The 17,088-nt window shown below is 46.6% G+C and overlaps 1 protein-coding gene across 3 annotated transcripts; it reads left to right on the top strand.

The window, feature by feature from the left end:
• Positions 1-2,808: 2,808 nt before the first annotated feature.
• LOC125428650 (zinc finger and SCAN domain-containing protein 31-like) lies at positions 2,809-13,725 on the top strand. Of its 3 annotated transcripts, none has more exons than XM_048489120.1 (4): positions 2,809-2,880; positions 5,399-6,545; positions 9,552-9,678; positions 12,300-13,725. In XM_048489120.1, the coding sequence occupies exons 2-4, from the start codon at positions 5,733-5,735 to the stop codon at positions 13,304-13,306; spliced, it is 1,947 nt and encodes a 648-aa protein (XP_048345077.1). In that variant the 5' UTR covers positions 2,809-2,880; positions 5,399-5,732; the 3' UTR covers positions 13,307-13,725. The 3 variants fall into 3 exon arrangements, with proteins under 3 accessions (XP_048345077.1, XP_048345075.1, XP_048345076.1); XM_048489118.1 differs by having other exon boundaries at positions 12,297-13,725; XM_048489119.1 differs by having other exon boundaries at positions 2,839-2,912; positions 12,297-13,725.
• Positions 13,726-17,088: the final 3,363 nt, after the last annotated feature.

Below are 17,088 nucleotides of genomic sequence, written 5' to 3'. Positions count from 1 at the left end.
CAACATCACATGCACTGTAATAACCTTTCCAATGAAATTCTATGCTAGGTGTCCCTATGATTTTACATGGTTTCCAGATGTTCACTTTCAGTTCAATGTGTTTCTAAGTCCAGCTGCTGCCCCTTGGCAAGTCTCTCAGTGTTCACATCAGAAACTGCAACACTGAGGTCTTAATAAAGGAAATAGGATTTTGTTACACCTTCTACACAGCAAATTGCCTCTGGTAGTACAGTAGATACCAACTTGGTACCCGCCAAGTACCAGCTGTCTACCCATCAAACGGCTCCTCTGGTTGTAATGTTTGGTAGTGCTGAGTATGGCCTTAATAGACACCAGAGGGCGCTCCATCCCTTTACAAAAAGGAAGGCAGAATGGATTCTTGGATGGCTTGTACAACACAGAAACTATCCAAAAAGCATTTGGATAGCTTGTACAACACAGAAACTAGAGAACCCACAGGATAGCATTCCTAGGATCCATGGATCTTTTTTTATTTCACATGGCTATAGTGATAGATCTGGTGCTTTCAAAAACAACAAGAAGCTGCCCAGAGGACTTTACAGTGTAAAATGTGACACAAAGGGAGTCTTCAAGGAGCAGCTGGGCAAACACTTGCCAGGGATGCTCTAGGTTGATCCTGCCGTGAGCCAGAGGGTGGTTCTAGATGACCTGTATGGCTCCATCCAACTCTATTATTCTATGATGTGGGTCTAAAGACACAGTGTGGTGGAATTGTTAAGAGTATTGGACTAGAATTCTGGGAGGGTCAGGTTCGAATTCTCACTGGTGTCATGGAAGCTCACTGGCTGACCCTGAACCAGCCACACCCTCTCTTCTTAACCTATCTTATGGCAAAACCATAGAGTTTAGTTGGGAGATCGTAGAGCATTGTACTGATGCAATGATATCACATCCAGGGTCATGTCTGGCACTGTGACACTGTAACAGCCCTTATTTGCCTGTCCCCTCACTAAACCTCCCACCAGTTGACAGTGCTACGCTGGCAGCCCTACCACCAGAAACCCACTTCTGGGCAACCTGGTGCCCAAGGGCATCACACTGGGGATCCCTAGTCCATAGGAACAAAGGCCACGGTTTCCCACAGAATGAGTAGTAGCTCACAGCCCCAGGTTTTAGGAGGCCCTGGGTAAGATATTGTCAGTTGGGCCTCTCCCTTATCTCCCTGCACAATCTAAAGTGCAGCAGAGGATGTTTCTGAAAGTTTGTTTGTTCCCTTGCATCTGAGCATCAGCCATGTTGCCCCAGAAAAATGTTCACAGCTGCCCTTTCTTTTCAGTGTCTTCTGTTGCACCAGCCATATCTTTGGAAACCACACTTCATCTGATGAACTTTCAGCTATTGAGAGCCTTGCACACACTAATAATAATGTTTTTTTCAGAGGTCTCTTCCACTGCAGAATAATACACTTTCAATGCACACTTTGAAGCTGGATTTTACTGTGCGGGATAGCAAAATCCACTTTTAAACCATTGTGAAAGTGGACTGAATGTGCATTATTCTGCATGTGCGGAAGAGGCCAGAGTCTGGATTGGCTTTTCTCTTCATGTATTTTCTTGCTTTGAAATATCAAAGCAGTTGGCATTGTTGCACCAAAAGCCATCACCCAAAAGCACTTACAATTGGGCTGCCAGCTCCAGGTTAGGAAATATCTGGAGCAGTGGTTCTCAACCTTCCTAATGCCGCGACCCTTTAATCACCGTTCCTCACGCCAGTAGTGACCTCTAACCATAAGAGATTGGTATATATATAAAATATAAAAAGACCATTTCGCTGTGGTGGCGAACCTTCGGCATTCCAGATGTTATGGACTACAATTCCCATCAGCCCCTGCCAGCATGGCCAATTGGCCAATTGGTCATGCTGGCAGGGGCTGATGGGAATTGTAGTCCATAACATCTGGAGTGCCAAAGGTTCGCCACCACTTAGGCGATCCCTGTGAAAGGGTTGTTCGACCCCCCAAAGGGGTCCCAACTCCCAGGTTGAGAACCACTGATCTGGAGAGTTTGGGGTGGAACCTGAGAAAGGCAGGGTTTGGGAAGGGAGGGACTTCAGTGGGGTATAATGCCAGAAAGTTCACATCCTAAAGCAGCCATTTTCTCTAGGTGAATTTATCTTGACTGCCTGGCGGGGAATTCTTTAAAACATTTTTTTTTAATTTAACCGACTGAAGAAAAACAGGAAAAAAAGTTGAAAGTAATTATAATGAACACATAATCTTATATAATCAGAATCAAACATAATCTATATCAAAATTAAGTATAAAACGGATCTGCATTTATAATCTTATTAATAAAAATAAACTAACATTAACTGGCATACTGGATAAAAACAACTTTAACCATTAATCATTTAGTCAGTCTTAACTCATTTTAACTGGGATCTTATTGTATATTTAAAAAATAATAAAGAAGCACATATAGTTTGGGAGATCTCCAGTCCTCACTTAGAGGTTGGCATGCGACCCTACTTACAATCCAAAATAAATGAGTCAAGTGGACAAATTTTTGTCTTGTGTTTGTCACCGTCACCCAAAGGCTGGACATTCATCAGGTGAAGAAGCCTACCCCCACCAGCGCTCCCCCAGTGCTGCACCTTGTGAATATTTGCCTGCCCTACCAGGTTATTTATTGATTAAGCTTGCAAGCCTATTTAAGCGAATATAGAACGGGGCGAGAGGGAAGATTCGGTCGAAATTATGGATCGGCGCTGAAAGCGTTAAAAGAGAGAGCAAGAGAGAGAGAACCACGCTGCCTAGAAAGGCGTGGGAACTCGGGAGGAGGTAAATAGGGAGACTTCCTTCCTTCCTGCCACCCCCCACAACTGCCTCCCACGTGGGAGGGGGAATTAGCTACCCGGGGGGTGAGTTTGGAAGGGCTGTTTCAACGGGGGAGGTAAAGGATCCGGGTAGAGGGCAGGGACAGCGGGCTAGACACGCATTCAGACGTGCAAAAGGTGGGGGCGGAAGTGGGGCATGATCAGGGATGAGATCTGGCAGAACCAGGTAGAGAATGAGTGGGGGTAAAAACGCCGCCCCGTTGACATCTGGGGGGTGTCCTCCTTGCCTCTTCTAGCTAGCGGCGTTCATTGCTATGATATATATTTGCTGACTGAGTCTGGTATATATTTGCTGGCATGGAGGGATTGGTGAGGCTATGGGTGGGGGTATCATTCTTGTGCTTTTCTGCAGTTTCCTGGAAGGGTTGGAATCCAACAGGTGCAGCTCTTGAGCATCCACATGGCAAAATCTACATGAGCTGGTTCTTCTTTTTTTCAGCACACAAAGGCTCCACATTCTTCCCTTGAGTATCTGATTGCTCCCCAAAGGTGTTAATAGGGAATGTTTGGTGAATTTCTGCCTGTGCAGGAACAAGAATATGGCTAGGATAATAAATAGCTGTTATCACTTTCCCCACTCTGCCCTCTATGGCCAGATCCTGGAAGCTAAAATAGGTTGGGAGAGAGGATCTGTGGCTTAGTGGTACAGCATCTTCTTGGCATGTAGAAGGTCCCAAGTTCAGTTCCTAGCACCTCCAGTTGATAAGTTAGACCGAGGCTCTCATTCAGGAAAAGAAAGGTAAATTTTGGAAGGAGCCATGGCTTAGTGGCAAAGCATCTGCTGGAAGGTTCCCCAACATCTCAATTTGAAAGGATCTCAGCTGCTCGACATTTGCCTGACACTCTCAAAGCTGAGTTAGAAGACCGGCGCATGAATTAATTGTAGAATCGTAGCGTTGGAAGAGACCATAAGGGCCATCCAGTCCAACTCCCTCCCATGCAGGAACACACAATCAAAGCACTTTTAATAGATGATCATCCAGCCTCAGTTTAAAAACCTCCAAAGGAGGAGACTCCACCACACTCAGAGGCAGCATATTCCACCGTCGAACAGCCCTTATCGTCAGGAAGGTCTTCCTAATGTTTAGCTGGAATCTCTTTTCCTGTACTTTGAATCCATTACTCCGTGTCCCAGCCCCTGAAGCACCAGAAAAGACGCTTGCTCCCTATTCAACATGATATCTCTTCCAATATTTAAACATGGTTATCATGTCAACCTTTTCTTCTCCAAAGACACCCACCTCCTTAAGTCTCTCATAGGGCTGTCAGCCCTTTGACCATTTTGGTTGCCCTCTGCACATGCTCCAGCTTATCTATAGCCTTCTTGAATTGCAGTGCCCAGAAGTGGACACAGTATTCCAGGTGAGGTCTGACCAACACTGACTAGAGTGGAACTGCACTTTGCTCCTATTGCTGTAGCCCAGAATCACATTGGACACCCTTGTACATTTGAAGTTTTTAACGTTTAATCTAAATCTCCCTCCATGGAAGATTTCTTTAACAGATTTTATCAGGGATGACACCCAAGAGAGCCGCTGTGATGTAATGGTTAGAGTGTCAGACCAGAATCTGGAAGCCTCCAGTTCATATCCCCGCTCTGCCATGAAAGCTACCTCACAGGATTGTGAGGAGGAAAGGAGAATGGTTTATATAATTTTGAGTCCTTGGTGTGGAGAAAAAGAAGATAATACAATCTGAGTGTTTTTAAATGTATTGTGGGCTTTTTACTTTGGAGAAGGAATTGGAAGGGGCGTGGTCGAAGCTTATTACATGGTGAATGAAGTGGAGAGAAGGAACTTTGTCTTTCCTCTTTCTCCAGTAATACTACAGTTCAAAGTCATCCAGTGAAATTGCTTGGTGGCAATTTGGGTATTTATTCAGAAAATAACAGATGAATTGAAACGGAACCCACTGCTGTAAGTGCAGTGATTTTAGAAGAAGGCTATACAGATTCCTGTGTGAAGGTGGCTTTATCGCCAGCTATGAGCTCCTATGGCTGAATGGAGCCTCCATGTTCAGAAGCAGTGTGTTTCTCCAATGCAAGTTGCTGAGGGGTGACAAGAAATGAGTGTTGTTGCCTTCACGCCCTGCATTGGATTGACTGCTGTTGGAACAACAGTGTTGTGGTTGCCTTTTGTAGGACTTTTGTTATGTTTTTACACCAGCGTGATGTAGTGGTTAAGAGTAGTGGACTCTTATCTGGAGTTTGATTCCCCACTCCTCCACATGAGAGGCAGACTCTAATCTGGTAAGCCAGGTTTGTTTTCCCCCCTCCTCCACATGCAGCCTGCCGGGTGACCTTGGACTAGTCACAGTTCTCTCAGAACTCCCTCAGCCCCACCTAGCTCACAAGGTGTCTGTTGTGGGGAGAAGAAGAGAAAAGAGTTTGTAAGCTGCTTTGAGTCTCCTTAAAGGTAGAAGAAAAGCGGGATGTAAAGTCTAACTCTTCTGTCAAAGTCAGTACTGCCTACTTAGAGCGACGGTGGCTCTCCGGGCTCTCAGGCTGAAGTCTTTCGCATCACCTCTTTCTTGATTCTTTTAGCTGGAGAAGGCGGGGATTGAACAGTGCAACTGAGCCAGGGACCTTCTGCATTCCAAGCCGATGCTCTGCTCCAGGGTCTCAAGCAGAGGTATTTCACATCATCTGCTACCTTTCGACTGGATATGTCAGAGTCTTCTGCATTTGCTCAACTACAGGGTCGCAACCCTTCCCCGCTTGGTTTCCAAAGGATGGCGGTTTCCAGCAGAGCCTCCCTGTGAACTCCCCAGGACAACTTGGCTGTCATCTGCTGGAGATAGGAAACTGGGTTCCAGAGACTCCGGTTGTACTTTGTCCAGGCAATAGTTGTGTTCTTCTGTTCTAGGCTGAAAAAAGGATGACTGCCATAGAAAGAGCCGCAACATCTGTGGGCCTCCAATTTCAGACTGTACCAGAGCAAGATGTACAGCTGGAGGGGAAGCCGAGAGGACATGAAGACCCAGCAGGCTCCAAACCCAGGAAAGGGGCAAAAGGGGCAGGGAGAACGGGCCCTGTTTTTCAGGAAGGGATGATGCGGAGCCTTCCGCGCTGGGCAGCCACACAGCAAGTGAAACAGGAGCCCAGTGAGGGGATGTCGGACAGTTGGGATGGGCCCTGGCAGGAGTTCCTCAAGGCTGTTCAGTCCCCTCACCCAGGCTGGGGAAATCCACACCTGCTGGCAACTGCTCCATGGGAGGATAACGGAAAGGCTTTTGCCAGCCCGTTTGAGGGGGTGGCTGATACGTGGCTGTGGCCGAGAGGAGAATGGGTGGCCCGACCTTTAGCTGGAGAACCCCAACAGACTTGCAACAGCCTGGAAAACAGAGACAAGGGAGACAATGGGAAATTAAAGGCTGAAGTCTCAAAAGGGGACCCCATCAATGCAGAGACACAACGCCGACGCTTCAGGCAATTCTGCTACAGGGAGGCTGAGGGGCCCCGAGAGGTTTGTGGCCGGCTCCGGGAGCTCTGCCGCCAGTGGCTGGAACCCGAGAGGCACACCAAGGAGCAGATCCTGGAGTTGGTGATCCTGGAGCAGTTCCTGACCATCTTGCCAGGGGAGATCCAGAGCTGGGTCCGAGAAGGTGGGCCGGGGAATTGTTCCCAGGCAGTAGTCCTGGCTGAGGATTTCCTGACAAGGCAACAAGAGGCCAAAAGGTGGGAGCAGCAGGTGAGTGCTTCTCGTCTGAGCCGTGGATTCCAAACTCAGTGAAGCCCTTGGGTGACTGTAGCCGGTGTCAGGCTGCTGTCGAAGGCCCAGGGTCAACTGCCAACCTCATCTTTGCCTTCACTATCAATGTGGCTGCTCATTTGCACAAACTTCTTCGGCAGTTGGGTGAAAGAGAGGAGTGGCAGAAGACAGGAGGAGGGGGCTGGCAAAGACATTTTGCTGAGAGCCCCTGAAATCCTGGATCCAGCCCTGCACAAATACTTATTGTTTCCAGGTAGTGGGAAGTTCTTGCCACAACCAGGCTAGGCAGTGAATTCAGTTTGCAGTTTTGCAAAAAAATAAAATAAATCCTGGATGAATATTTATTGACTTATTAAGTAAATATTTATTGAAAGGTTTCTTTTGTACCTGGCAGCATATCCGTGTTAACTGTTCCAATGATAGTAGCGTAAAGGGGGACACAGAATTGGCTGATGCTCAGGCTAAATCTTGGGTGAGCGACTCAGGTTTAGCAGACTTCCTAAAAACTTCCAGGAAATGGCCAATTAAGTATCATGAGGGGGGAGTTTCCACAGTCTGGGGGCCATCCCTGGTGAGACCCTGTCACACGTTGCCTCCCATTGAGCTGCTATCACTTGTGCGGTTCTGAGCAGGGCCTCCCCAGATGGTTTGTGTATTTGGGTAGGTTCATACTTAGAGTTGCCAGTCAGTGCCTACAATAGGATTGCCAGCTCCGGGTTGGGAAATACCTGGAAATTTGGGGGGTGGCGCCTGGGGAGAGTGGGGTTTGCGGGGGGGGGGGGGGAGGCTCAGCAGGTCTAATGCCATCGTGCCAAAGACAGCCATTTTCTCCAGGGGAACAGATCTTGGTTGTCTGGAAATCATTTGTAATTGCGGGAAATCTCCAGGCCCTACCTGGAGGTTGGCAGCCCTAGCCTGGCAACTGGCAGGAGGGTTGTGGGAGCGGAGCAGCAACTTGGGAGGAAAATTAAAAAGAAAAATGAGACGTCACTTCCAAATAGCTCTTGGAAAACAGGAGTCCTACAGTCGGAACTTCTAGTAAAAAGACGAGGCCTTATTTTTCTTTTCAAATTTTCCTCCCCAGGACTATCGCTCCCCCTCCCCATCTTTGGCCCCAGTTTCTGCCAGCCAATCAGCTGAGCATCGGTGGGTGAGAGCTGAAATTGGCCAGAGGTCTCCCACTATAAGCAGGCAAATAAGCCTATTCTTGTTGGAGATGATGGTCCTTGGCTATCCCTGTCCTAAAGCATTTGAAATTTACACCTGGAAGGGAATCTGGAAGCCCATGAAGCTGGATCAAAGTAAGTGTCATTTTGATCCTGGTAGTGTGATGTAGTGGCGGACTCTTATCGGGTGAACTGTAGTTGTTTTCCCTCTCCTCCACATGAAGCCTGCTGGGTGACTTTGGGTCAGTCACAGTCCTCTCAGAACTCTCTCAGCCCACAGGGAAGCAGGCAGTGGTAAACACCTCTGGATATCTCTTGCCTTGACAATTCTTCACAGGCTCACCTTAAGTCAGCTATGACTTGATGGCACTTTTTACCACAGGTAGCCTTGGCTAATAACTGGGCATCCATATTTTGGATGAATTGAAGTTTCCGAGTATTTTTCAAGAGCTGTCCACAGTGTCACTGCAGTTAGATTGGACTCTCCAATGATCCTATACTGACCCAGGCTTTTAAAAGGCTGCTTTTAGCCACTGTGACTTCCTGTCCATCCAAGACCAAGGCTGAGTCCAAAAGTATCCCTTCTGTTATTTGGAAGATTATCTGGCCAGACTCTAACAAAGGTTGTATTATCACAGGCTCTATACATGCATCGTGGATCCGCTGACATTTTTTTAACCCACTAACATGAAACAGCTGGGTACGAATCTTGAGTTGATTGTAGTTTGGAGAAGACAGGACCTCAGCAAGGATCGATGCCATAAAGTTCACCCTCTAAAGTTGTCATTTTCTCTGGGTGAATTGATATCTGGAAATCAATTATAATTCCAGGATATCTGTAAATCCCCACCTGGAGTAGGCAGAGATTTTTGTTTGATGCCTGCTACTCTTTGCCCCAATATTATGTATGCCCATGTGTCTTCTTGGTAATGTGCTGCTTTTTGGATGTGAGGGGCTATGTTTTGTTAGAAGGAACATTTTGTTTGTTACGAAAAGGGGGTGAAAAAGGTCATCCTGTGTTTCGTTTTAATACATGATGCAATAACCTATTCTTTTGACCCAAGCTTTCCATCAACAATAATTTCAATCATTCAGTTCTTTCATTCATTCACTGAATTTCTTTCATTCATTCATTCACTGAATTTCTTAACTGCCGCTCCTAACGGCCCAAGGCTATTAACAACATGATATTACCCAACATAAAACAATATCTAAAAACAGATCTGAATTACACTAATTGCAGAGGTAATTCAGATGATGACGTGAGTTACAATTTCTCTAAGATAACATCATAATTACATGTTATTGCTGCCGCTATTTTGTTGGTTGGGTTTTAGAGTATTAATCTCGAAGTATTAATCTGGGGATTTGGAAACGCTCCCTTCCCCCATTTTTAACAACTTTTTGATTATTTATTTTTTTAAAGTAGAAGAAGAGTTGGATTTATATCCCCCCTTTCTCTCCTGAAGGAGACTCAAAGGGGCTTACAAATTCCTTTCCCTTCCCCCCCCCATACAACAAACACCCTGTGAGGTAGGTGGGGCTGAGAGAGCTCAGAAGAACTGTGACTAGCCCAAGGTCACCCAGCTGGCATGTGCTGGAGTGTACAAGCTAATCTGAATTCCCCAGATAAACCTCCACAGCTCCAGTGGCAGAGCGGGGAATCAAACCTGGTTCCTCCAGATTAGAGTGCACCTGCTCTTAGCCACTATGCCACTGCGTCATGGAGTTGTCATGGAGTACATGCTTTCAAAAGTAAATATAAATAAAGACTATTTCTTCTTCTCTAAAGGTGGGTTTTGCTTCATTGCTGTTGTAGGTGCCAAAGTCTGTCCAAGAAACACCCAGGAATGCCCCCAAGGCTGAGCAGGTCCTGTTGGATGCCGGGCAGTGGCAGCTGTATAGGGAAGCGAAGCAGGACAGCGATGGAGAAGCCAGTTCTCTGGGTGAGAATTCCTCCTTTACTTCAGGTGTCTGCCACTAACTGTGGTCTTTAGTTCTTCTTGATAAATGTAATTAATCTGCTGAGGCTCTGTTTTTCAGGCTTTTGGAAGAGGGCTGTTTGAAGCCTATCGTCCTCCGTTCCCCTTTAGGAAGAACTGTAGGGTAGCATTGTAGGTTGCTATGAAAAGGTAGTAAATCTGATGGCCCAGACTTGAGGTGGTGATTCAGTGATTATTTGTTTTATTTAAAAAAAAAACCCAGGATATTTGTCAGAGGCAAACTAGCCTGGCACCAAAAAAAGCTAAATAGGTTTCAGATTTTTGGACTTTTGCTTGCAGAGAGCCCTATGTAAGCAACCCGCCCTCCTCCCAAGGAGGAGAAGTTCTCCCTGTTGCCACTTCTCAAGTCTTCTCGAGGAGCAAGGAAACCTGAATTTAAAACACAAAAAAATTGGTTAAAAGCCAAATAAAACGATGGGTTTTATTTTGCTTTACTGCATATTTCTGATTTTAAAAACCTGAAATTTACTGAGCACAATTGTTTGGGCTCAGCCCAGACTACCTCAAATCTAGAGGGAAATTCTTTGTCACAATTTTTGGCTTCAGTGCAAGAGAGGAGAATTTAATCTTCTGCCTTATGAAAACCTTGACCTGGATGGCTCAAATGAGCCCAGTGTTTATCAAATCTCAAAAGCTAAGCAGGGTCAGCCTGGTTGGTGTTTGGATGTGGACCACCAAAGGAGTCCAGGCAAGGGAGTCCATACAGAGGCAAGCTACGGCAAACCACTTCTTTTTGACTCTTGTCTTGAAAACCTCATGGGGTCACCATAAGTAAGCTGACACTTAATAGCCCTTGCCACTATCACCTTTGAAAAAAAGAGCCCCTGAGAGCCAGCGTGGTGTAGTGGCTAAGAGTGTCAGACTAGTATGTTGAAGATCCAAGTTCAAATCTGCACTCATGCCAAAGAGGTTTGCTGAGAGACCATGGTCCAATTATAGTCTCTCAGGCTAACTACCTTACAGGGTTATTGAGAGAATAAAATGGAAAAGAGGGGAAAGATGTAAGTTGCTTTGGAGCCCCATTGGGGAGAAAGGCAGAATATAAATCGCTACTGATTTTATTGTATTTTATTGATTTTACTGGGGTTATTCGATTTGTTCTTTCCTTGTATTTGCAATTTATTGTTTTCTTGTTTGGCTTGTACACCACTCTGAGCCCTTCGGGGGTAGAGCAGTCTATCAAATCGAATGAATGAATGAATGAATGAATGAATGAATGAATGAATGAATGAATGAATGAATGAATGAATGAAATAAAGGGCCTCTGAGAATGTGTTGAAGATTTATGTGCACCCCATAGGGCAAAAGCCAAGAGGGACTTCCTCAGTACCCTGATTGGCAGACAGGCTCAGTCGAGGCGAAAGAGGCATTTCAGCACGTGGGCCCCCATGATGATCTTTATGAAGAAGTAGTGCCTTCAATTGAGTGGGGAAACAAACAGGGAACTGTTTTTAAACATTTCACAGCTGACTTAAGATGCTTGCAGCACCTAAAGTCTTCTCAGGCCAAAGATGACAGGTACGCTGCTTCTAACACATAGCAGTGGGTTGGATGCTGAGCCTGGCTTAGGCCAGGGAGGGCAGGGTAGTAAATCAATCGAGATGATGACGACGACAGTGATACATTACAGCATCCTAGGCCTCTGGGTGAGTCTTGAGTTGTAATAAAAGGCCAACAGCCAGCTAAAGAACTGGCAGCCGTGATATTAAACAAAATTTAATCATCATCATCCTCAGGGACAAGGGCTGAGGATCTTTTCCATATTCTCACCCCCAACTCCCACCAGTCCTTTCTAACCTTGAGAAAATTTATTCCCAGAGACTCCAATGGCAAGTTGCCATCCTGCAGGTGGGGCCTGGAGATCTCACGATATAAATGATTCAGTTCCCATAAAGGGCTGCTTTGAAGGAGGAGCCTGTGGCATTATACCCTCCTTCCCCCCAGGCTTCACCCACAAATTCTCCAGGAATTTCCCAACTTGGAGTTGACAACTCTAGCCCGGCAGCACCAACGAGGACGAGAACTATCAAGGTCAGTATTGTCTAGATCAGGGGTCTGCAACCTGTGGCTCTCCAGATGTTCATGGACTACAATTCCCATCAGCCACTGCCAGCATGACCAGTTGGCAGGGGCTGATGGGAATTGTAGTCCATGAACATCTGGAGAGCCACAGGTTGCAGACCCCTGGTCTAGACTAGCAGTGTTTCTGCAGAGTCTCAGGCAGAGGTCTTTCCCATCAGCTCCTGCCTGATCCTTTGGTGGATGCTGGAGACTGAACTGAGGACCCTTTTGCATGTCAAGCAAAGGCTCTGTCCTGAGGCGCAGTCCTTCCCCCGGGGTTTCAGAGATCCCACTTTAGTGCCCTGAATTGCTCTTTCCCCTGCCTATAAGCACTAAAATCAGGCACACATGTAGATTTTCACAAGGTTATGGCAGCAAGAATCCCTGCCCTTCACCAATATTTCCCACCACCACCCACCCACCAAAACACATCAGCATACATTAGTCCTCTGTAGTCCCAGGCATGACCAGAGTCTCTTTCTCTCTCTGTTTAATTCCAGCAGGTGAAGGATGGGCTACTGAGAATGAGGAAGAGAAGCCTCCTTCACTGAAAAATTCAGAAAAAGCAGAACCCTCCGAGGCGTTTGGAGAGGGAGCATTCCTGTCCCCAGAGGAGCTACAATCTTTTGAAAATCAACACAAATTGGAGAATCGGCAAGACAGCCAGTTGGGGGAGGGAGACTGCACACCGGTCCCTTGCCAGGTGGTCCGCCGGAAACAAAGCGAAACTGCCACCCAGTCACGAGTTCACAAGGACCGGCGAAAAAAGGTGTGCACAGAGTGCGGGAAATCATTCGGCCGGAGCTCCGACCTGCTCAAGCATCGGAGGACCCACACTGGGGAGAAACCGTTCCAGTGCCTCCACTGTGGGAGGAGCTTCAGTGACCGCTCCAACCTCATTGCGCACCGACGGATCCACGCTGACCAAAAGCCATACCAGTGCTTGGACTGTGGGAAAAGCTTTTGCCAGAACTCCTACCTCATCCGCCACCGAAGGATCCACACGGGGGAGAAACCGTACAAGTGCTCATACTGTGGCAAAGGCTTCAGCGACAGCTCGAACCTGGTGGTGCACAAGAGGACCCACACCGCCAGCGACAAGCCGTACTGGTGCCCAGACTGTGGGCGGAAGTTCAGCGAACCCTCGCTCCTCAGCAGGCACCAGCGGATGCACACGAAGGAGCGGCCGTACAATTGCCCAGACTGTGGGAAGACCTTCCGTCATCGTTCAGACCTCATCCGTCATCGGAGGACCCACACGGGGGAGAAGCCGTTCAAGTGTCTGGATTGTGGGAAATGCTTCAGCCAGAGATCCCACTGCAGCACACACGAGAGGAGGCACATGCGGCAGAAGTTGTACCAGCAGTGCTCAGAGGACAAGAAGAGCTTCGGAGCCCCCGAAATTGGAGTCCCCGCAAAGGAGGAAGTTGCCGAGACTGGTCAAAAACTCACTGCCCAGAAAGTTGGGCACATGTGTGTGCTCCTTCACACGGAGTGGGGTTACCTATAGCCAAGCTGGTAAACATCGACTTGCCTAGGGCAAGTACTGGACAGGGAAGCTTTGCGAAAGCAAGAGGGTGTTTTTAATTTGTTTCCTTTCTCTCCACAGATGACTAACAGATTCTGCTCGCCAACATGTCACTCTTAAATTTGTTTTTCATTTTAAACCACTAACTTTTTTATACTTCCAAAGTGCCAAAACTAGCACTTGATGAAGAACTCAACATCGCGAAGACCTTTAAAAAGAATAAATCTCTAGTCCCCATTGGTACAAAGATATGGCAGAAACTACATGGGCAATACCTGGTGGTGTGTTGGAAGAGAGACCTGCGGCAGGATGCGTGGGAGGGCTTTGAAGAGCCTTTGGAAAATTAAGGGGATATAACATCCCTCCCCTCCCACCAAAATGGAATAAATTATGCCAATCAGCAAACAAGTGTGGTTTGCATAATTTTTTACAGCTTGCAGCATTCGGTTTTCCTTGGGGCGGAATGTGGATTATTTTGGCATGCCATCCTCTGTGTGTTTTTATTGCGTACAGAATGTACACTACCTTGAACTGGAGGGGAACAGTAAGGAGTTCAATAAAGTTTCTTTAACCCTTAAGTTGTATTGCAGTGAAATATGAGAGCTGTGACGAAGTGTGTAGCAGTGGTTAGAGTGTGTCATTCCAGGATGTGGATATAGGTCTATTGAGTCTGTAGGTCTATTGGCTATGGTGACTCAAGGGAATCTCCATATTCAGAGGCAGTCAACCTCTGAATCCCAGTTCCAGCAACCAACATCAGGGGAAGGCCTCAGCCTGTTTGTTCTGGCTACCTTGTGAGACAGGATGGTGGTTTAGGCCCCTTCTGCACATGCAGAATAATTCATTTTCAATCCACTTTCACAATTGTTTGCAAGTGTTTTTGCTGTTCTGCACAGCTTCAAAGTGCATTGAAAATGGATTGAAAGTGCATTATTCTGCATGTGCGGAAGGGGCCACTGGTCGGATCCACCAGGACTCTTCTAATGTTCTTGTGACCCAGGAGACCAAGGTTTGAACCTTCCCAGAAGTGTGAATCTCACTGGTTGATCTGGGGCCAGTCAGCATCTCTTGGCATAACTTTCTTCGTAGGGTTAGGATAAAATGAAGTCGTGAACTGCCCTGAGCTGCTATGCAGAAGGGTGGGATAAAAATGGTTAGATGAAAAAAGGGTCAGGTAAACACAACTGTGCCACCTTATGCTGAAGGCAATAGGGAGTCTGAAGACAATTGGAATAGGAGGGAGGGTGAAGAGGAACCCAGGTGGGCCATAGGACCCAGGGGAAACCCTCAAAAGAGCCAGCCATAAAGGAAAGAGGTGGTGCCAACTGCTGTCGCTTATTCTGTGAGATCAGGAAGAGTGAAACTGAATGTCACCTGGGAGGCTTGCGAAACATCACCTGGATTTAGTTCTTTAAAAGTAGCCATGAGGAGTGTTTCTGTATGTAATTTGATCAGGGCATTGGAAAGGAACTGGGATGCCATAAAAACCTTCCTTTGCCTGGGTTTGGCCTGCTTAAAAAAAGAGAGAGAGAAACTGGACTTTCTTATTTCTTATCCCTATTTCTTTGATTTTAGAGCCAGCATGGAGGAGTCCTTAAGAACAGATGTATGCTAATCTGGAAAACTGGGTTTGATTCCCCACTCCTCCAAATGAGCCGCAGATGCTTATCTGGTGAACTAGATTGGTTTCCCTGCTCCTACACATGAAGCCTCTGGGTGACCTTGGGCTAGTTACGGTCCACTCAAAGCTCTCAGCCCTCCCTACATATCTCACAAGGTATCTGTTATGGGGGAGAGGAAGGAAAGGAGTTTGTAAGCTGCTTTGAGACTCATTACGGTTGAAAAAAGTGGAATATAAATCCAAACTCTTCATCTTCTTTAGTGGCTCACTTGCTGGCAGAGAAATTGTTAATGGAGCCTCTTCCCTCTCCTCCTCTCCCCAATTAAATTTGGATAGATCTGAAGCTCTGATAAATAACATGTTCACTGGTGTATGTGTTGTGGTGTCCAAGTTGGGGCATCAGAGGCACTTGGAAGAGGGGTATCCAAAGGGTCACACAGACCAAACCTGCACGTTCTCCATCCTTGCTCAGGTGGGCAGTTCAGCTGATGCCTCTGCCCCACATCCTTATTGTTCTTCAAGCTTTGTTATCCATTCTTTTGTAGAAAATGCTGCTTCCAATCTTGTTCATTTCAGCCTCGTTCATTTCCCAAAGTCAAATACTGGATTGAGGGTTTCTCACATTGCCTTTTGGGAGTGGTGTGTTAAAGCCATTCAGTTCTGATCACATGTGGACGTGATTAATCCACCTCTTTGCACAGCTGCAAAAGTAGCAAGATGTGATTTTAAGTGATTCATGATTTGCTCACAATGGCACACACATTCTGACCTGTATAATCCAAGTAAATCCATGAATTTTATGTAATAGAAGAGGATAAACCTCCATAGGGTTACCAGGCTGTTCCTGGCAACTGGCGGGAGCTTTTTATGGCATTGTCTACACTGCAACATCAATTCCAGGGGAAACCCAGAAACAGTGTCAGGTAGCTCAAGGAATTGCTGGCAATTCTATGGCAATTGGGATTTTGCTGGAAGTGATGTGGCACAGATACCACCAAACTCCCTTCCCCCTCCCATTGCATCAGAAGGCAACAAGTGCTGCTTGCAAGAGGCATCCCTCGGTACTCCTATTTGCTATCAGGCCACTGATACAACATATGAGAAATACTATTTCTTCTGAGTTATCAGTAGATCCTCCAGGCAATCAGGTACAAAATTAGTGTTGCAAACAAAGGAAGTCCATTGCTGGTCAACGTTCTTCCCAAGATGGCTGTCACTCTGTTAGGAACTGATCTACTTGAGCAAGAGTGGCCATCTGTTCCCCAGCTAAGCTGAATTACGTGTCCTGCTTAGGGTTGCCACCCAGATCAGGCCTGGCCCCAGTGAGTCCACCCTCAAAGGCCAGTTGGCCTGGAAGGAGCTCTACCCCTCCCCCGGCACTGCCTGCTCCTTTTTACTGACAAAAGCAGCAGGCCTAGACTCTGTAGCTGCCTAGTCACAGCCAGTGTGGGAATCCATTGCTTAAAGCTACAGTCACTCCTATATCATTTTGGGTTGTTTTAACTTTCCCCAGATTTTTTTTTAATTTCAGATTTTTCTGCAAACTTGGAGCCCTTTTCAGGTTTGAACACGTCTTGCCTGTTCACAGCTCCATTAACCAGATTTAAATATCCAAAGTTTTGGCTGAGTTTGCTATTAGAATATATCAGTTTGCTTTATTGTGACTTCCTCTGTTTAAACCTTTGAGCAAACCTCTCTAGAAAGCTGAAAGGAAGGGCAACTGGGAAGTTAATGTAGAAACCTGAGGAAGTTAAGCATGTTTAAGTTTTGTCAAAGGCTTTCAAGGCAAGATTCAACTGGTTGTGGTGGGTTTTCTGGGCTGTGTGACTCTTGCTCCTAATGTTTCACCTGCATCTGTGGCTGGCATCTTCAGAGGTGTATCACAGAAGGAAGTCTATTACACACTCTGTCCAGTGAGAAGGGAATGTTTAGTGCGGTATATATTGTCCATGTGCCAGAGTGGGGAACCAATCATAACAAGTTGTTACCGCGCTGCCAGGGTAACTTTTAATAATTTCAGAATGATCTCAGCTCTTGGCAGCGCGGAGGAACAGCAATCAGGACCCAACACAGCGAGTATAGTAAAACAGCAAAATTCTTTATTGAGATGCCGACCTAAGTGTCAGCACCTCCGTTCCACAGC

Source organism: Sphaerodactylus townsendi, linkage group LG03 (assembly GCF_021028975.2).
Source record: "Sphaerodactylus townsendi isolate TG3544 linkage group LG03, MPM_Stown_v2.3, whole genome shotgun sequence".
In the NCBI taxonomy this organism is placed as follows: Eukaryota; Metazoa; Chordata; class Lepidosauria; order Squamata; family Sphaerodactylidae; genus Sphaerodactylus; species Sphaerodactylus townsendi.
Note: the sequence above shows the minus strand (reverse complement) of the source record. Positions and strands in the feature narration are given on the sequence as shown.

Bases quoted from the DNA above. Each gene is read 5' to 3' on its own strand.
- LOC125428650 (XM_048489118.1), top strand. From the start codon at position 5,733: ATGACTGCCATAGAAAGAGCCGCAACATCTGTGGGCCTCCAATTTCAG. The intron at 6,546-9,551 runs GTGAGTGCTTCT...TTGCTGTTGTAG, and splicing joins CCAAAAGGTGGGAGCAGCAG to GTGCCAAAGTCTGTCCAAGA. The intron at 9,679-12,296 runs GTGAGAATTCCT...GTTTAATTCCAG, and splicing joins TGGAGAAGCCAGTTCTCTGG to CAGGTGAAGGATGGGCTACT.